Source organism: Armigeres subalbatus, chromosome 1 (genome assembly GCF_024139115.2).
Source record: "Armigeres subalbatus isolate Guangzhou_Male chromosome 1, GZ_Asu_2, whole genome shotgun sequence".
Lineage (NCBI taxonomy): Eukaryota > Metazoa > Arthropoda > Insecta > Diptera > Culicidae > Armigeres > Armigeres subalbatus.
The window spans coordinates 33,414,982-33,433,479 of NC_085139.1; the positions used below are offsets into that span (position 1 = coordinate 33,414,982).

The 18,498-nt window shown below is 41.8% G+C and overlaps 1 protein-coding gene across 2 annotated transcripts in view; it reads right to left on the reverse strand.

Moving 5' to 3' along the window:
• Positions 1 to 12,877, reverse strand: part of LOC134223772 (E3 ubiquitin-protein transferase MAEA) — a 48,814-nt gene extending 35,937 nt beyond the window's left edge. Inside the window, exon 1 of one of the 2 annotated variants that reach the window (XM_062702968.1) lies at positions 12,427 to 12,877. In XM_062702968.1, the coding sequence (XP_062558952.1) occupies positions 12,427 to 12,465 (39 nt within the window). In that variant the 5' untranslated portion in view covers positions 12,466 to 12,877. The remainder of the gene's footprint in view (positions 1 to 12,426) is intronic. The other variant, XM_062702959.1, reaches the window with a different exon arrangement.
• Positions 12,878 to 18,498: the final 5,621 nt, after the last annotated feature.

Sequence of the window (18,498 nt, forward strand, 5' to 3'; positions counted from 1 at the left end):
GACAAGTTCATACATGTTCTTGATTTTATCTGCATCGACAATATTTCGGCCGATCGCGCGATTGTTCTGCAGTCCGAAACAAGAAAAATCACGCACTGAACTGATTCGCTTTTTTACCGGCCGCACAATGCAGAACAAAATATTTCGGCCGATCGCGCGATCGTTCTGCTGTCCGAAACAAGAGAAATCTCGCACTGAACTCAAACAAACCCGATAATCTCGTTTCCGGAATGTAAACAAATGCCAAAATATCCATCGATGTTTTGGTATCCAACGATATGAATCGATGAACTAAAAAGTTGCAGCGATGTTCAACATAAAAATTCGTTGCCAAAATACATATATCATAACATTGAGATCGTACTTTATCAATCTGATAACGTTTCATAAATATTCATATCGTCATTGCAAGTAATCTAGTGGTAAAGACGTAGCGATGTTCATCTTTAAAATGCTTTGTCAAAGTATATAATTGCGTTGATATCATACTTTACATGAATTGTGAGAACAATTAATAAAGATTTGTATCATTTTGATTTTTGGGGATAATTTAGTGTAAAGAAATACCGATAAAATAATTTAATTTTATATAAATAGCTTTTCCTATCGAACTGAGCAATCAGTTCGATTTGATTCATGGCGAAATTACTTGAGCAATATTTATCTCGGAGCGAACAAGGCAGAACATGAGCTAAATAAACAAATGATTTTACAGTACAAAAGTGGCTACTTTTAGGAAATATTTGTATTCATCATGCTCAGTTGGATATGTTTATTCGTCATTACTATTCGCTTTGACGCAGCCGCGCTGTTGCCATCTAGCGGCGACGGACGTGTGCGTGAAATCACTGTTTTTCAACATGGTGAAGTATAGGAAGTATATTTTAGAATGCTTTTAAAATGTTATTAACAGTGATATGTTGAAAACTTTTAAACACGTATGGTTAGAAATTTGAAAAACTACATGTTAGACTCCTCATCTACACATGTTTTTTTTATCAAAATAATTCAACTTTCGTGTTACCTATATGAAAGTAAATTAAATTTCTAACCCAAAAAAGTGAACAATTTTAGGCTAAAATGTGTTTTAACGCTTTAAAAAGCATTTTAAAATTGACGTCCTATATCCCTTGCTGGGTGAAATAAAAAAGCATCAGCCGGCCCCCATTTTGTTTTCTCGCTTTCGTCAGGGCCAATTGAAAAGTGTAAAATTTTGTGTATGTATTTTGTATTTATTTAGACTTTCGCTTTGTACGCGAAAATAGGCATATGAGAGTTATTACAGTGCCTGATTTCGTTTATTGTTGTTTCGTAGTTTTATTTGCAACATTCTATCGGAACAAAAGCAATATGATGCAATGAAAATAGATACTAAGGTATGGAAATCCATATTTTGTGTGCGTGCTTTTTGTGTATGGTGAAAAAGCTCTCTCTACTACATTCGAACGAGCTCCCATAAGAAGCCGTGCAAATATCTACGTCACCATTTGCTGTTGACGTTTTCCATCATCCACTAATACGCTTGCATTTGGTCTTCTTCCTCACCTTCTATCTATGCTCATTGAATATGATGCACAGAACAATATAAGGACACAGTAGGGGGAAACGCAATGGAGTGCGGCAACGGAACGGCAACGGCAGGATGCGGCAGCTGTCACTTTTGAATATACACGGCAGTATACACTGTAAACCTGACATTACTCATTAAAGAGTGAAAATCACTCATTATTTAACAACATATGAAACTGTCAAAATAATGGGTGTTTTTATTTTTCTGATAATGAGTGTTTTGTGCCCATTTCAATGTTCCGAGAGACTACACATTAATGGGTGAAAAATTCCTTAGTCTGCCACTATCAAAGATCAACCTTTCTTCTGAGATGAAAATTGGTTAAGTGAAAGTATCGCGTAAGTTTTTTTCTTTTAAAATTTTTATAATACCTTCTGACAGTTATTTGCTTTTAGTCAACAGCTATTGCTAAACAAGCTGTTGTTAATGAAGCTACGCAAACCTGGCCACGGTATTTTCGGGAAACGCCGAAAAGTCAAATTTTACCAACATCCAAAATATGTGTTCCGCACAATATCTCTGCCAGCCAGCACTTCGGAGTTTCGGAGATGGTGGTGCACATAACAGTCGGAAGCTGGAAGTGGCTTCGTTTGGCCATCGTAGCTCTTTGCTCCAAGCTGTCCGGCATTTGCGCAGAACATTCTGATTCTTGGTGGAAATAATTAGGTGTCCCCGGAACTCAAATTGATGACCGCTACCGGCATCAATGTCGGCACACAAGAAAAACGATTTCTGCGGTAAGAACATCTCATTGGTCCACTTGCGTAACAACGTCTAAATCTTGTACTTCCGTCTTGCACCAATTATAGGAAGGCATTTCGCGTTGTGCACTTTGCGCGCTGCATATGAGGACAACAATGGGTTCCGCAAGATCGAGCTGTTCCGGGACAGGTTCTCCTGGCGTTAGAAATGTCAATATGGTGCCCTTACGGAGCATCTGGCAGAGTGTTTTAAGTGAGTAGGGAGTGCACCATGGTGCATCATCAACAGCTGCTGTGGGAAAATAGGAGAAATATTAAAAAGCGAGCACCGAGACGAGAACATTAAATTTGAGGCTCATATGGATAATGCTTCAAAAGACAAATAAAATCTATGTTTCCACCTTGTATGTTAATATAATAAAGATTATATAGATGAGTATTATTTTGTTTTATATACCCCAGTATGAAACTGCATGCTTATTTTAGAATAAATTTCAAAATTACAAATGATTTCTTAGAGTAATAAAGCGTAAAATTCACCCATTATTGAAAAAAAAGTTTCGCGAATAATGAGTAAAAATTACACCCTAAACTGACGTACAGCTCGTTTACTCATTAATGAGTAAACGGTGTTTACTCTTTTAATGAGTTGAACTAGTTAACTTCATAATGGGTACTTTTTCACCCATTAAAGAGTACTTTGGTGGCACAGTGTATGGAACGGCAAATAGAGCTTGCTGACGTTAATCATCTTTCTCTTGCACGCGCACGGTGGGGATAGGATTTGTTTTCATCGGGAAACGCTTCCAAAGCGTTTCCCGATGAAAACAAATCCTATCCATTTTGTGCGCGTACAAGAGAAAGATGATCAAACGTCAGCAAGCTCTATGCGGAATGTACTAAAACCGCATATTTTTTGAAAATTTTCAAATAATGCGGCAGCGGTATTGCGGAAAGATTTGTTTACTTTTAGCATGAAGCGATTTTATTCAAATTTGTATTATTTCAGCAGCAGAGAACTTCAGAGAAAGCATAATCAGGACCACTTGATTAAACTGGATTGCTGAAAATGAATCAAATTACAGGGGTTAGGCAAAATGATTGAGATAGGCAAAATTTGGCCCAAATTCAAATCCTTATAACTTTTTGAAAAATTGATGAAATTGGACAAAACCGGAAGCATTCGACGGCAAATTTAGTCAAGATTTAGGAACATGTGCGGTCACGAATACTGGCCACCGGACACCGGAGATGTTCCGGATTTTCGGAGGCCATGTCAAAAACTCATTTTTTCTGCCGCTCGTATTTTTGTGTGGTTTGAAGTTACATCGATAAACACTATTTTCATAGAAACTAGATCTTATTGAAAATTGAATGCGGGCTGTTGCACTAAGATCCGTTGAAAAACTTCCGAGATATGGCCATTTCAGTAAAACTGGTTCCGGATACTATGGTCAATTATGTGTATCCTTCCAATCACGTATATATTATTCGGTACCATATCAATATTGGTATCAAACTTCAAGATTTTTCATGGAGATGCTTCAGGAAGCATATGCAGGACGATCAGTTGCCCTGACCACTCTGTAGTAGGTTCCAGGTGCCCCGGGGGAAGTGGCCAATTTGAAAAATGTTCAGAACTCTATCAATATGGGTATCAAACTTCAAGATTTTTCATGAAGATGCTTCAGGAAGCATATTCAAGATGGTCGGTTGCTCTGACCACTCTGTAGTAGGTTCCAGGTGCCCCGGGGGAAGTGGCCAATTTGAAAAACGTTCAGAACCCTATCAATATGGGTATCAAACTTCAAGATTTTTCATGAAGATGCTGCAGGAAGCATATTCAGGACGATCAGTTGCCCTGACCATTCTGTAGTAGGTTCAAGATGCCCCGGGGGAAGTGGCCAATTTGAAAAACGTTCAGAACCCTATCAATATGGGTATCAAACTTCAAGATTTTTCATGAAGATGCTTCAGGAAGCATATTCAGGATGATCAGTTGCTCTGACCACTCTGTAGTAGGTTCCAGGTGCCCCGGGGGAAGTGGCCAATTTGAAAAACGTTCAGAACCCTATCAATATGGGTATCAAACTTCAAGATTTTTCATGGAGATGCTTCAGAAAACATATTCAGGACGATCAGTTGCTCTGACCACTCTGTGGTAGGTTCCAGGTGCCCCGGGAGAAGTGACCAATTTGAAAAACGTTCAGAACCCTATCAATATGGGTATCAAACTTCAAGATTTTTCGAGGCGATACTTTTGAATGCATTTTAGAACCAGCAGCTGTCATGACCACTCTGTAGTGGGTTCAAGGCGCCCCGGGGGAAGTGGCCAATTTGAAAAACGTTCAGAACCCTATCAATATGGGTATCAAACCTCAAGATTTTTCATGGAGATGCTTCAGGAAGCATATTCAGGACGATCAGTTGCCCTGACCACTCTGGTAGGTTCCAGGTGCCCCGGGGGAAGTGGCCAATTTGAAAAACGTTCAGAACCCTATCAATATGGGTATCAAACTTCAAGATTTTTCATGAAGATGCTGCAGGAAGCATATTCAGGACGATCAGTTGCCCTGACCATTCTGTAGTAGGTTCAAGATGCCCCGGGGGAAGTGGCCAATTTGAAAAACGTTCAGAACCCTATCAATATGGGGATCAAACTTCAAGATTTTTCAGGGAGATGCTTCAGAAAGCATATTCAGGACGATCAGTTTCCCTGGCCACTCTGTAGTAGGTTCCAGGTGCCCCGGGGGAAGTGGCCAATTTGAAAAACGTTCAGAACCCTATTAATATGGGTACCAAACTTCAAGATTTTTCGAGGTGATACCTTTAAATGCATTTTAGAACCAGCAGCTGTCATGACCACTCTGTAGTAGGTTCCAGGTGTCCTGGGGAAGTGGCCAATTTACAAAATGTTCGAAACTATATCAAAATGAGTATCAAAGTTCAAGGTTTTTCATGGAGATGCTTCAGGAAGCATATTCAGGACGATCAGTTGCCCTGACCACTCTGTAGTAGGTTCCAGGTGCCCCGGGGGAAGTGGCCAATTTGAAGAACGTTCAAAACCATATCAATATGGGTACCAAACCTCAAAATTTTTCGAGGTGATACATTTAAATGCATTTCAGAACCAGCAGCTGTCGTGACCACTCTGTAGTAGGTTCCAGGTGTCCTGGGGAAGTGGCCAATTTGCAAAATGTTCGAAACCATATCAAAATGAGCATCAAAGTTCAAGGTTTTTCATGGAGATGCTTTTGGACTCTCCTGTCGAATAGAGTTCGCCGCAGCACGAAGTTGACCATCTACAAAACGCTCATTAGACTGGTCTGCCTCTATGGCCACGAAAGTTGGATGTTGCTGGCGAAGGACCAACGCGCCCTTGGAGTTTCCGAATGGAAGGTGTTGCGGACCATCTATGGTGTGGTGCAGATGGAAGACAATGGAGGTGGTGGTGGAGGTCAATGAACCACGGGTTGTAACTGTTAGGAGAACTACCCACACGGTACAATTTTGGCGGTTACGATGGGCCGGGCATGTAGCCAGAATGTCAGACGATAACCCGATTGAGATGATGCTTCGATAATAATCCGACCGGTATAAGAAGAAGAGGCGTTCAACGGTTCCACCAAGTGGAACGCGACCTGCGGATCTTTCGCAAAAATGAAAAGCATCTTCATGAAAAATATTGAAGTTTGATACCCATATTGATAGGATTCTGAACGTTTTTCAAATTGGCCACTTCTCCCGGGGCACCTGGAACCTACCACAGAGTGGTCAGGGCAACTGATCGTCCTGAATATGTTTTCTGAAGCATCTCCATGAAAAATCTTGAAGTTTGATACCCATATTGATAGGGTTCTGAAGGTTTTTCAAATTGGCCACTTCCCCCGGGGCACCTGGAACCTACTACAAAATGGTCAGAGCAACTGATCATCCTGAATATGCTTCCTGAAGCATCTTCATGAAAAATCTTGAAGTTTGATACCCATATTGATAGGGTTTTGAACGTTTTTCAAATTGGCCACTTCCCCCGGGGCACCTGGAACCTACTACAGAGTGGTCAGAGCAACTGATCATCCTGAATATGCTTCCTGAAGCACCTTCATGAAAAATCTTGAAGTTTGATACCCATATTGATAGGGTTCTGAAGGTTTTTCAAATTGGCCACTTCCCCCGGGGCACCTGGAACCTACTACAGAGTGGTCAGAGCAACTGATCATCCTGAATATGCTTCCTGAAGCACCTTCATGAAAAATCTTGAAGTTTGATACCCATATTGATAGGGTTCTGAACGTTTTTCAAATTGGCCACTTCCCCCGGGGCACCTGGAACCTACTACAGAGTGGTCAGAGCAACCGACCATCTTGAATATGCTTCCTGAAGCATCTTCATGAAAAATCTTGAAGTTTGATACCCATATTGATAGAGTTCTGAACATTTTTCAAATTGGCCACTTCCCCCGGGGCACCTGGAACCTACTACAGAGTGGTCAGGGCAACTGATCGTCCTGCATATGCTTCCTGAAGCATCTCCATGAAAAATCTTGAAGTTTGATACCAATATTGATATGGTACCGGATAATATATACGTGATTGGAAGGATACACATAATTGACCATAGTATCCGGAACCAGGTTTACTGAAATGGCCATATCTCGGAAGTTTTTCAACGGATCTTAGCGCAACAGCCCGCATTCAATTTTCAATAAGATCTAGTTTCTATGAAAATAGTGTTTATCGATGTAACTTCAAACCACACAAAAATACGAGCGGCAGAAAAAATGAGTTTTTGACATGGCCTCCGAAAATCCGGAACATCTCCGGTGTCCGGTGGCCAGTATTCGTGACCGCACATGTTCCTAAATCTTGACTAAATTTGCCGTCGAATGCTTCCGGTTTTGTCCAATTTCGTCAATTTTTCAAAAAGTTATAAGGATTTGAATTTGGGCCAAATTTTGCCTATCTCAATCATTTTGCCTAACCCCTGTATTTATGGAAATCGAGAAAACCTGGAAGAAACAATAATGATTATATTATTGATCATAAAATCGTCGTTCTACTTGTCTTTATCCAACAAGTAAATCCAATTTCAAGAGAACATCCACTATTCAAGACAAAATTTTCAAAACGACTTATCTGCTTTTGTAAACAAAGATTCAAACGACGATTTGACGAACCTGACAGCTCTCCCACGCAAACCAACAACGTCATCAGGTAGCGGAAACCTTCACCTACCTATTGGTGGTGTTGGTTTGCGTGGGAGAGCTATCAGATTCGTTAAATCGTCGTTTGAATCTTTGTTTACAAAAGCAGATAAGTCGTTTTGAAAATTTTGTCTTGTATTCATCCAAATTAAATCCCTGGAATTGTGAGTTTTAGTTCCCAGATCCTTTGTATTTCCGAGAAAAATTCCATGTAAAATTTTCTCTTAATTTACCATGAAAATTAACTTGAGCTTTGTTATGGATAATTATTCGGAATCTACAAGGGAATTCCACTGATTTTTGATGAAAAATTCCTATGAAATTCCAAAAAAATACCAAGAAAATTCCTCTCAAATATCAAGAGAAAACCTCCTGACACTCTGAATGGAAATGAAAATCGAAAATTAAACAAATTAATTTGAAAAAAAAGTTTCTACTAAATTAGGTAGTTCCACTATGAATTTCCACTTCCTTCGAGAGCTCCTCCAGGAATTCCTTCGGAAATTCCTCCAGAAATTCCTTCGAAAGCTCCTCCAGGAATTCTTTCGGAAATTCCTCCAGGAATACCTTCGCAAGTTGCTCTAGGAATTCTTTCGGAAGTTCCTCCAGAAATGTCTTCGGAAGCTCCTCCAGGAATTCCTCCGCAAGCTCCTCCAGGAGTTCCTCCAGGAATTCCTCCGGAAGTTCCTCCAGGAATTCCTCCGGAAGTTCCTCCAGCAATTCCTCCGGAAGTTCCCTCAGGAATTCCTCCGGAAGTTCCCTCAGGAATTCCTCCGGAAGTTCCTCCAGGAATTCCTCCGGAAGTTCCTCCAGGAATTCCTCCGGAAGTTCCTCCAGGAATTCCTCCGAAAGTTTCTCCAGGAGTTCCTCCGGAAGTTCCTCCAGGAATTCCTCCGAAAGTTTCTCCAGGAATTCCTCCGGAAGTTCCCCCTGGAATTCAGGAGTTCCTCCAGAAGATCCTCCAGGAATTCATCCAGAAGTTTCTCTAGAATTTCTCCCGAAAGTTTCTCCAGGGTTTTTTTGCCGGAAGTTCCACTAGAAATTCTTTTCGAAGTTCCTCCAAGAATTCCAAGGAGAACTTCCGTTCCAAAGATATACAGGAGTAGCTTCCGGGGGAATATCGGGAGGTCCTTCCAGGTTAAATCTTGGAGGAACTCCTGGAGGAACTTTCGTGGGAATTCCTGGAGGAACTTTCGTGGGATTCCTGGAGGAACTTCCGGGGGATTTCCTGGAGGAACTTCCGGGGGAATTCCTGGAGGAACTTCAGGAGGAATTACGGGAGGAACTTCAGGACCAATTCCGGGGAATTTCTGGAGGAACTTTCGGTGGAAATCCAGGAGGAACTTTTGGGGGAATTCTTGGAGGAACTTTTTAAGGAATTCCTGAACTTCCGAAGGAATCTAGAGGAACTTCCGGAGGAATTTCTGGAGAAATTTCTGGAAGAACTTCTGTAGGAATTTCCGGAGGAACTCTTGGAGGATTTACTGGAGGAACTTCCGAAGGAATCATGAGGAACTTGCGGAGAAATTTGTGGAGCAGCATTCGGAGTAATTCCTGGTGGAACTCCATTAGGAATTTCTTGAAGAACTTTTGGAGGAATTTCCTGAAGAACTCTTAGAGGAACATCCAGAGGAACTCTTGGAGCAACTTTCGAAGGAACTCTTGGGGAAACTTACGAAGGAACTTCTGAAGGAATTTCTGAAGGAGCTTCTCAAGGAACTTCCGAAAAAATTACTGGAGGAACTTTCGAAGGAATGTCCGATGGAATTACTGGAGGAACTTCCGAAGGAATCTTGAGGAGTTTGCGGAGGAATTCCTGAAGAAATTCGTAGAGAAGCATTCAGATAAATTGTTAGAGGATCTTTTGGAGGAACTTTCGAAGGAACTCTTGGAAGAATTTAAGGAGGAACTTCCGAAGAAATTTTTGCAGGAACTTCCGGAGAAATTCCTGGAGGAATTTCCGGATGAACTCCTGGAGGAAGTCCCGGGGAACTCCTGGAGGAACTTCCTTAGCAAAACGGAACTTCCTTAGAACTTTTTGGAGGATTTTCCGGAGGAATTCTTAGACAAACTTCCTGGGGAATTCTTGAAGGAACTTCCGAAGAAATTTCTGGAGCATCTTCATGTAGGAACTTCCAAAGGAATTCCAGGAGGTTTCTCCAGAGGAATATCCGGAGCGATTTCAGCAAAAACTTCCGAAATATTTTCTTGATGAACTTCCGGTGCAATCCCTGAAGGAACTTTCGAAGGGATTTGTGGTGGATCTTCTGGAGAAATTGGTGATGGAGCTTCCTTATTGGAATAATGTACAATACTTCTGAGCCTCTGCAGTTCCTGCAGGAACTTCCGGCGGTTCAAGACATCAAAAAATAGTATTCCTACTGTTCTGATCGAGGATCTGATAAATTTAAAGCAGTCGTCTCTAGAAATAATTAAAATCGTCTTTGAAAAAATCATATAAAATCTGTCCGACGAATCCGCATGCATTGCGTTTTGCAACTGCGGCAATGATGCGGATTTTTTTAGTACAAACCGTCGACAAACCGCTTGGCGGTGCCGTTCCGTTGCCGCATTCCATTGCGTTTCCCCCTTTACACAGGCACTGCTGCTGTGCTATCGATCAAAAAAAATCTAATTCGATTCGTATTTGGATCTGCAGTGTTTATATCTACAAAAATCTGCTGAATTTGAGGAAGAAAGTATAAATAGTTAGGTGAGTTATGAAGAAACCCATTGCGAACGCACAAAAATTGATCTCGAGTGCGTTACAATCAACTCAGTGATTGCCATTTCGATCGCAAAACGTAAAATCAAAAATGAGCAATGCAGGTTACGTTTTGTTATATATAGCCAATAATATTTAATAATAATAATATATTTAATGACGAAAATGTATCACCTTGAGCACATTAAAATAAAATTATTAACACCTAACCAACTGGGAATCGAACCCATGACCATCCGATTGTAAGACGAACTTGCAGCCAACTACACCGCGGGATCTCCTCAAATATACTATATTTAGAAATTTAATGTTCACTTTGATAAAAATGTTTTTTTTTGTAGTTTGGACGGCACTTAAATTTCATAACAAAGATCAATAAGGATAAATATAAGATCAATAAGGATAAATATGTATAACTCTGAAGAACACACTATGTTTAAAATTAAAGAAACTTTTATTTTAGTTGAATGAAATATTCTCAGATGAAACACAAATAAATATAAATATGTAATGTACTTGAAAGAACAGCCTATCATGTCCCTAGAGTGCTATAGCGGCCTATCTCATGTGAATAAGAAAGACACTACCACCACCAGATGAATCATTCTGGCCTTACGTTTACCATCATCTAATACTTTTGCATTTGATCTTCTCCCATACCTTAGTATGTATTTCATTGCAATACATTATAAAACAAAACAAAAACCAGAACCCAAACCGAATGTATTTTATCAAAACCAGCAGAACAGACTCGTGTGGAAAAGAAAGGGAAACTTAATATATAGGGTGAAGAGCCATTTGGGCCGCACCACCTTTTTTCGTCCCTTGGTAGCATTGTAACCAAACTTCTTCATTTCAGTACATGCTTATATAATGTGACCAGACAGAGCCTTTTTCAACTTCGTTTTACTAATTTATTACAATTCATACACCCTTACACATATTTTTCCAATTTTGTTTGGCCAAAATCTATCCAAAATGCATTTTTGGAGGTTCCATTTTCAAGCCAGTGACGCAATCCAGATGGGTGTCCCGCGTTTCGCAGGTCACATTATGCTTATAGTATCTGTAGGCCTCAAGTGATGTAAAAATTTTGGGGTTGTATACCTGACACGATCGTTCGACGTAAACTATATATAACCAAATATAGTACACTGAACCAATTATTCCGCTCAATATAGAAGATAGGACCCATATCACCGACAACTGGGTAGTAGCAGCACCTCCTACTCTGTGAGGGACTAGGGACCCCACTGGCTGGCAGATGGACCACCCCAGTTCAATAATTGATAATACCCTAAAAGTAGGCAATTACCAAAGATTGGAAAGCGCTGCTTGATGCATGAAAGAACTAAAAATTTTCATAGTTCAACGTTGATAATTAAAGGTTTAAATGCTACTACTGGCAAATTGGTGGAGAGTTTGCAAATCTTTTTTTTTTATGTCTTTATTAGGGAGACTTTCAGCCCAAGGCTGGTTCATCTCCAAAGTTTGCAAATCGATTAATAAATATCGATAAATCTTTAAAATTAATTGAAAGATAAAGGACCTATTAATGTTACAATTTCGTAACGCTCCCCAATATTAAAATTTTCAAAAAATTGTCATTTCTGCATCCAAGCCTTCCCCTTAGACATAAAGTTTATGTAAAAAAGTGAAACCATTTGGTTCAAATATGGACGAAGATTAAACTTTTGGTGACGAAAATAGGGGATGTTGCCCAAATGGTCCTTCACTCTATAAATGCTATGACACATGCAAGTACATAATTTTCTGTACATGGGACGTAGCAGCAATACAAATGCGATAATGGTTCTCCATTTTGATAAACATCTGGAAAGACATTCATGCAAAAGTGGGTTACTAAATTTTAAAATTATGTAGATGGGTTTTCTATAGTTTGATTATTTTATTCTCAATGTAAGTCTGTAAGTTAAGATGTATACCAGCTCAGCAAGGTACGGATTTAATTATTATAAATCGAAATAGGCAAATGCTTCGTTACCCCAAATGAATGTTTAAAAATAAATCAAAAGTTTCATGTTCAATCAACTAAAAGTTTATAAGTTACGACGCAGATTAATTTCCAGTGAAGTCTTGCATCCTTGAATTCCAAATTCTATCTATCAATTTCGCCCCTCTCCCCCAAACAATTAAATTGAATCACACACGAAACCCTGCCCCTATTCTAAACAAACCCTGAACACCTATCCATCGCGACACTAACCTTCAAAGTGGGGTGCTCCATTGCCCGTATTTCAGCCATTATTTGTGATGTCTCAGCAAGAGGAGTGTCTCTACGCTCGGTTCGTGCCGTCTTCGACGTCGATGTTGTCACCCAAAAAACTAAAGAACCCTCAAATCCTTCGCTACCGTACACTAATATAGGTACCAGACGCTTCTGGTTTTCTAATTACGATTTTAGGGTCCACTGTTATGATCCTGCCAAAAACACTGACGGTCCACTAATCGATTGCTGGAGCAAATCTCACTGTTAAAAGTTAAAACACTGATTACACTTGCGAGCGGGGAAACGCAAAAAGATTTAACTTCCCCGCGAAGACGAGAGTGCGATTTGTCGTCTCTGAAATCGAATAAAATTGTAATAATAAAAGTAATTTCGGCTCAATGGCAAGGCTGATGGCTGATGACGTCTCGACGATTGCGACGATTATGCCACAACAACAAAAGGTTTCGCTCTCTGTTGCGCTGCTGGAAATTCATTGCAAATGTAGAAAAGAGATGGCCAATGTGGAAGGCCCGGAGCTTAAAATTTGGAAGTTTCGAAAGCTTCGAGTTTCGAAGTACAGTGAAGTCGTTCTGAACCGTTTTCGGATACAGAAAATTTTTCGCAAACATTTTGAAGAAGCTTCACAATAATGTATTTATTGACCTTTCCCATCAAACATTTTTATTCGCTTAATCGATTCTTTGGCTTATTTATGATCAACTTCCCAAAGAACCCATATTTTTTGAGGCCTATAACTATTTTTATAATCGAAAACAAAAACTGAAAAAGTGCTGCACACTGCTAAAAATAAATATTGTCAGATTTTCTGGATATGATACACTGCGCGGCGTTTGTAATGTTCCCAAATGGGTACTTGCACAAAACTTCACGCGGCGAATGACTGTCGAAAGGTACGGCCGCGCCAAACGATACACCGCAATGCTATTGACCCATAAGAATCAAGTAAACGGGGTGCAGTAAGCGCGGCGGTACCTTTCCTGAAGGGTACGCCGCGTGCAATTTTAAGAAAATTAGGCAATATATCTCGGGAACTTTTTCAAATCGGCGTATGTAGCATTTTGATCAAGCTGAGAAAATGAGCTTGGAAGTTTTCAGATTTTATTTTTATTCCTATTTAAAAAGTAATCATTTTTATTGCAATTGAATACACCTCAACGATACATTATGAAAAGGTTCATCGTCACTGACCCTGAAATCTGCACTGCGTGTGAACATTTCAGTTGTTTTGATAAAAATATATGTTATAGCCTATTCAGATTACGCCATCAATGACATAATAATTGGCGTTTCAGGGTAAATACGCTTTATGATGTCATTATTTACGTAATATTCCATACATTTTGCGCTGTCAAAAGATACCCGCTAAAAAGAGTCATAAAGAATTTATTACGAACAATTATTACGAGAGAGCTTTCGTTCTAACTGGGATGCAGGGAGAAATTCAACAAAACAAAACTGACAAGCGTCACGCTCTTTTTGCCAGAGAGAAAATTCTCTCTGTTTTCATTTCGTTTCGTAGTTGATAGTCATGCTCTTTCTGTCGCAGCAGGGTCGAATGCATGGAAATCTTCTGAGCGCTGAAGAATAACTCGGATTGTGATGGTTTTGTGGAAAGCATTTTATATGATGAAAAATAATGATGATAATTATTTATTTTCCACTTATTCAACATGAATTGTTTAAAAAACAGATGCTCTCTAGAATTAACATGAAGTATTTAACTTAATTTATTATTATTATTTATTCAGACTAAGGCCGAAGTGGCCTGTGCGGTATATAAGAGTCTTCTCCATTCGGCTCGGTCCATGGCTACACGTCGCCAACCACGCAGTCTACGGAGGGTCCGCAAGTCATCTTCCACCTGATCGATCCACCTTGCCCGCTGCGCACCTCACCTTCTTGTGCCCGTCGGATCGTTGTCGAGAACCATTTTCACCGGGTTACTGTCCGACATTCTGGCTACGTGCCCGGCCCATCGCAGTCGTCCGATTTTCGCGGTGTGAACGATGGATGGTTCTCCCAACAGCTGATGCAATTCGTGGTTCATTCGCCTCCTCCACGTACCGTCCGCCATCTGCACCCCACCATAGATGGTACGCAGCACTTTCCTTTCGAAAACTCCAAGTGCGCGTTGGTCCTCCACAAGCATCGTCCAGGTCTCGTGTCCGTAGAGGACTACCGGTCTAATTAGCGTTTTGTAGATTGTCAGTTTGGTACGGCGGCGAACTCTATTCGATCGGAGCGTCTTGCGGAGTCCAAAGTACGTACGATTTCCAGCCACTATGCGTCTCCGAATTTCTCTGCTGGTGTCATTTTCGGCAATCACCAGTGAGCCCAAGTACACAAATTCTTCTACCACCTCGATTTCGTCACCACCGATGCAAACTCGCGGTGGGTGGCTCACATTGTCTTCTCTTGAACCTCTTCCTATCATGTACTTCGTCTTCGACGTGTTGATGACTAGTCCGATCCGCTTAGCTTCCTCTTCAGTCTGATGTAGGCTTCCTCCATCTTCTCAAAGTTACGTGCCATAATATCTATGTCGTCGGCGAAACCAAATAGCTGAACGGCCTTATTGAAAATTGTACCAGTCGTGTTAATCCCAGCTCGCCGTATTACCACTACCAAAGCGATGTTGAATAGCAAACACGAAAGACCATCACCTTGCCGTAACCCTCTGCGGGTTTCGAAGGGACTCGAGAATGCCCCTGAAACTCGAACTACGCACATCACCCGATCCATCGTCGCTTTGATCAACCGTGTCAGTTTATCCGGAAAACCGTGTTCGTGCATTAGCTGCCATAGCTGGTCCCGATCGATTGTATCATATGCGGCTTTGAAGTCGATGAATAGATGATGTGTGGGCACGTTGTATTCGCGGCATTTCTGCAGTACTTGGCGAATGGAGAACACCTGGTCCGTGGTGGAGCGTTCGCCCATAAAACCCGCCTGGTACTGCCCCACGAACTCCCTTGCAGTTGGTGCTAGTCGACGGCATAAGATTTGGGAGAGTACCTTGCAGGCGGCGTTCAGCAATGTGATTGCGCGGTAGTTGCTACAATCCAGCTTATCGCCCTTTTTGTAGATGGGACACACGACACCTTCCATCCACTCCTGCGGCAAAACTTCCTCCTCCCAAATCTTGGTAATGACCCAGTGCAGCGCTCTAGCCAGTGCCTCACCACCGTGTTTAAATAGCTCTCCTGGTAGTTGGTCAACCCCAGGGGCTTTGTTGTTCTTCAGCCGGCCAATCTCCTCCTGGATTTCCTGGAGATCCGGAGCCGGTAGAATTATGTCCTGCGCGCGTTCTCCCAGGTCCATCACCATACCGCCATCTTCGTCTGCCACATCGCCATTCAGGTGTTCTTCGTAGTGCTGCCGCCACCTTTGGATCACCTCACGCTCGTTCGTAAGGAGGTTCCCGTTTATGTCCTTACACATATCAGGCTGTGGCACGTGGCCCTTACGTGAACGGTTCAACTTCTCATAGAACTTTCGTGTGTTATTAGCGCGGTACAGTTGCTCCGTTTCTTCACGGTCTCGATCTTCCTGCTGGCGCTTTTTCCTCCGGAAAATCGAGTTTTGTCTGTTCCGCGCCTGTTTATATCGTGCCTCGTTCGCCCTCGTGCGGTGTTGCAGCAATCTCGCCCATGCTGCATTCTTCTCTTCCACTAACTGCTCACATTCGCCGTCATACCAGTCGTTTCTCTGATCCGGGGGCACCGTGCCTAGTGCAGCGGTTGCGGTGCTACCAATGGCGGATCGAATATCTCTCCAGCCATCTTCAAGAGACGCTGCGCCTAGCTGCTCTTCCGTTGGGAGTGCCACTTCTAGCTGCTGCGCGTATTCTTGGGCTGGTTCACCGTCTTGTAGCCGCCCAATGTTAAGCCGCGGCGTCCGACTTCGACGCGTGTTGTACACCGTCGAGAGTTTTGAGCGCAGGCATACTGCAACGAGGTAGTGGTCGGATTCAATATTCGCACTGCGGTAAGTGCGGACATTCGTGATGTCGGAGAAGAATTTACCGTCGATTAGAACGTGATCGATTTGGTTTTCCGTTTCTTGGTTAGGTGATCTCCATGTGGCCTTGTGGATATTTTTGCGGGGAAAGAAGGTGCTTCGGACTACCATTCCGCGGGAGGCTGCGAAGTTTATGCATCGTTGGCCGTTGTCATTCGAAACGGTGTGCAGACTATCCGGTCCGATGACCGGTCTATACATTTCCTCCCTTCCTACCTGTGCGTTCATGTCACCGATGACGATTTTGACGTCCCGCAGTGGGCATCCATCGTATGTCTGCTCCAGCTGTGCGTAGAACGCTTCTTTCTCGTCGTCGGGTCTCCCTTCGTGTGGGCAGTGCACGTTGATGATGCTATAGTTGAAGAAACGGCCTTTAATCCTCAGCTTGCACATCCTTGCGTTGATTGGCTGCCACCCAATCACGCGTTGGCGCATCTTACCCAGCACTATGAAGCCGGTTCCCAGCTCGTTGGTGGTGCCACAGCTTTGGTAGAAGGTAGCCGCTCGATGCCCGCTTTTCCACACTTTCTGTCCTGTCCAGCAAATCTCCTGCAGCGCCACGACGTCGAAGTTGCGGAGATGTAATTCATCGTAGATCATCCTGTCGCAACCTGCGAAACCTAGCGACTTGCAATTCCATGTTCCAAGCTTCCAATCGTGATCCTGTATTCGTCGCTCAGGTCTTTGCCGATTATATCGAGTCGCTTTATCTCTTATATTGTTCGTAATGATTGGTTTTCTAGGCGGCTTATTGGGCCTGCGCAAACCTCCTGTCTCGTCGGAGGGCCGTCGTGTCAGGGCTGTTTAGCGTCCCACCTAACACCAGGACTTGGGCTTGTGCGCTTTGAGCGGCACACGGTCGCTTTGGTGGGGCCTACTTGCGGATACATGCAGCTTTTTATAGAGGTTTAACAGGGCCCACTGTCAAACCCCACCACATCCTAGGCAAGCCCCACAACTCGCAGATGGCCTGGGGAGGGATCGTCAAGCCCTTGGACATAGTCCCTGCTGCCCGTGCTATTTATTTAAGTATTTAAGTATTTAACTTAAACCTAGAATTAATAGAACAAATCGAATAAATTTTCAAGGGCCAATGCGGAAGTCTCAAACGTAGGAATGGTTGTAAAACGAATATATTTGATGAATAAACATGATTTCATAAATTGTTTCAATTCTGCTCCTTGAATGGCGTAATATACTTTGGATTTCAACATTTTTCACGTGGGACAACTGTACGATTTGAATGGGATGTGTATATAAAGTAGAATAACCTTAAATAAAACATGGATTGGTAATGCATTAATTCATCCAAAATCCAGTTTAAATTATATCACATTCACACGATTCGATTTTGTTAGAAGCTGTATCATTGATTGTCGAGTCAAACGCAAGGGTTCCGTTTCCATTTTGAAAAAAAAAAAATTGCTGAGTTGCCCTTCATACATGGAGATACTGGTGGAAATACATTTTAATTCGATAATATTTCTTGAAAATTGGTCCAATCGTCCTTTTTTTATTTATTTGTGAGAACTCCCAAAAGTATCTAAATTTTTCTATCAAATCTCCGTTCGATCATAGTACAGAATCAAAATACTTTTTAAACTTAAAAATAAATTGAGGAATAGTCTGATTCCCCGAAGAACGGCGCACCCAACTAATGAATGTAGCTTCGCTCATTATCCTAAATAAGAGCTTCAAATATTCTTCGAAAATCCCTTTTCATATTTTTTTTTAAATATTTTTTTCATAGAAACTTTGTTCAGAAAAAATTGGGGTTGTATACAGGACACGACCGCTCGACGTAAACTACGTAAAACCAAATATAGTACACTGATCCTATCATTCCGCTCTATATAGAAAATAAGGAACCACCCCACCGACACTCATGCTTTAGCAGCCCCTTCCACTCTGTTTGGGACTAGAGACCCCACTGTCTAGCAGCTGGAGCACCCCATTCATACACTCCAGTTTAATAATTGATAATACCCTAAAGGTAGGCAATTATCAAGGATTTGGAACACGCCGTAT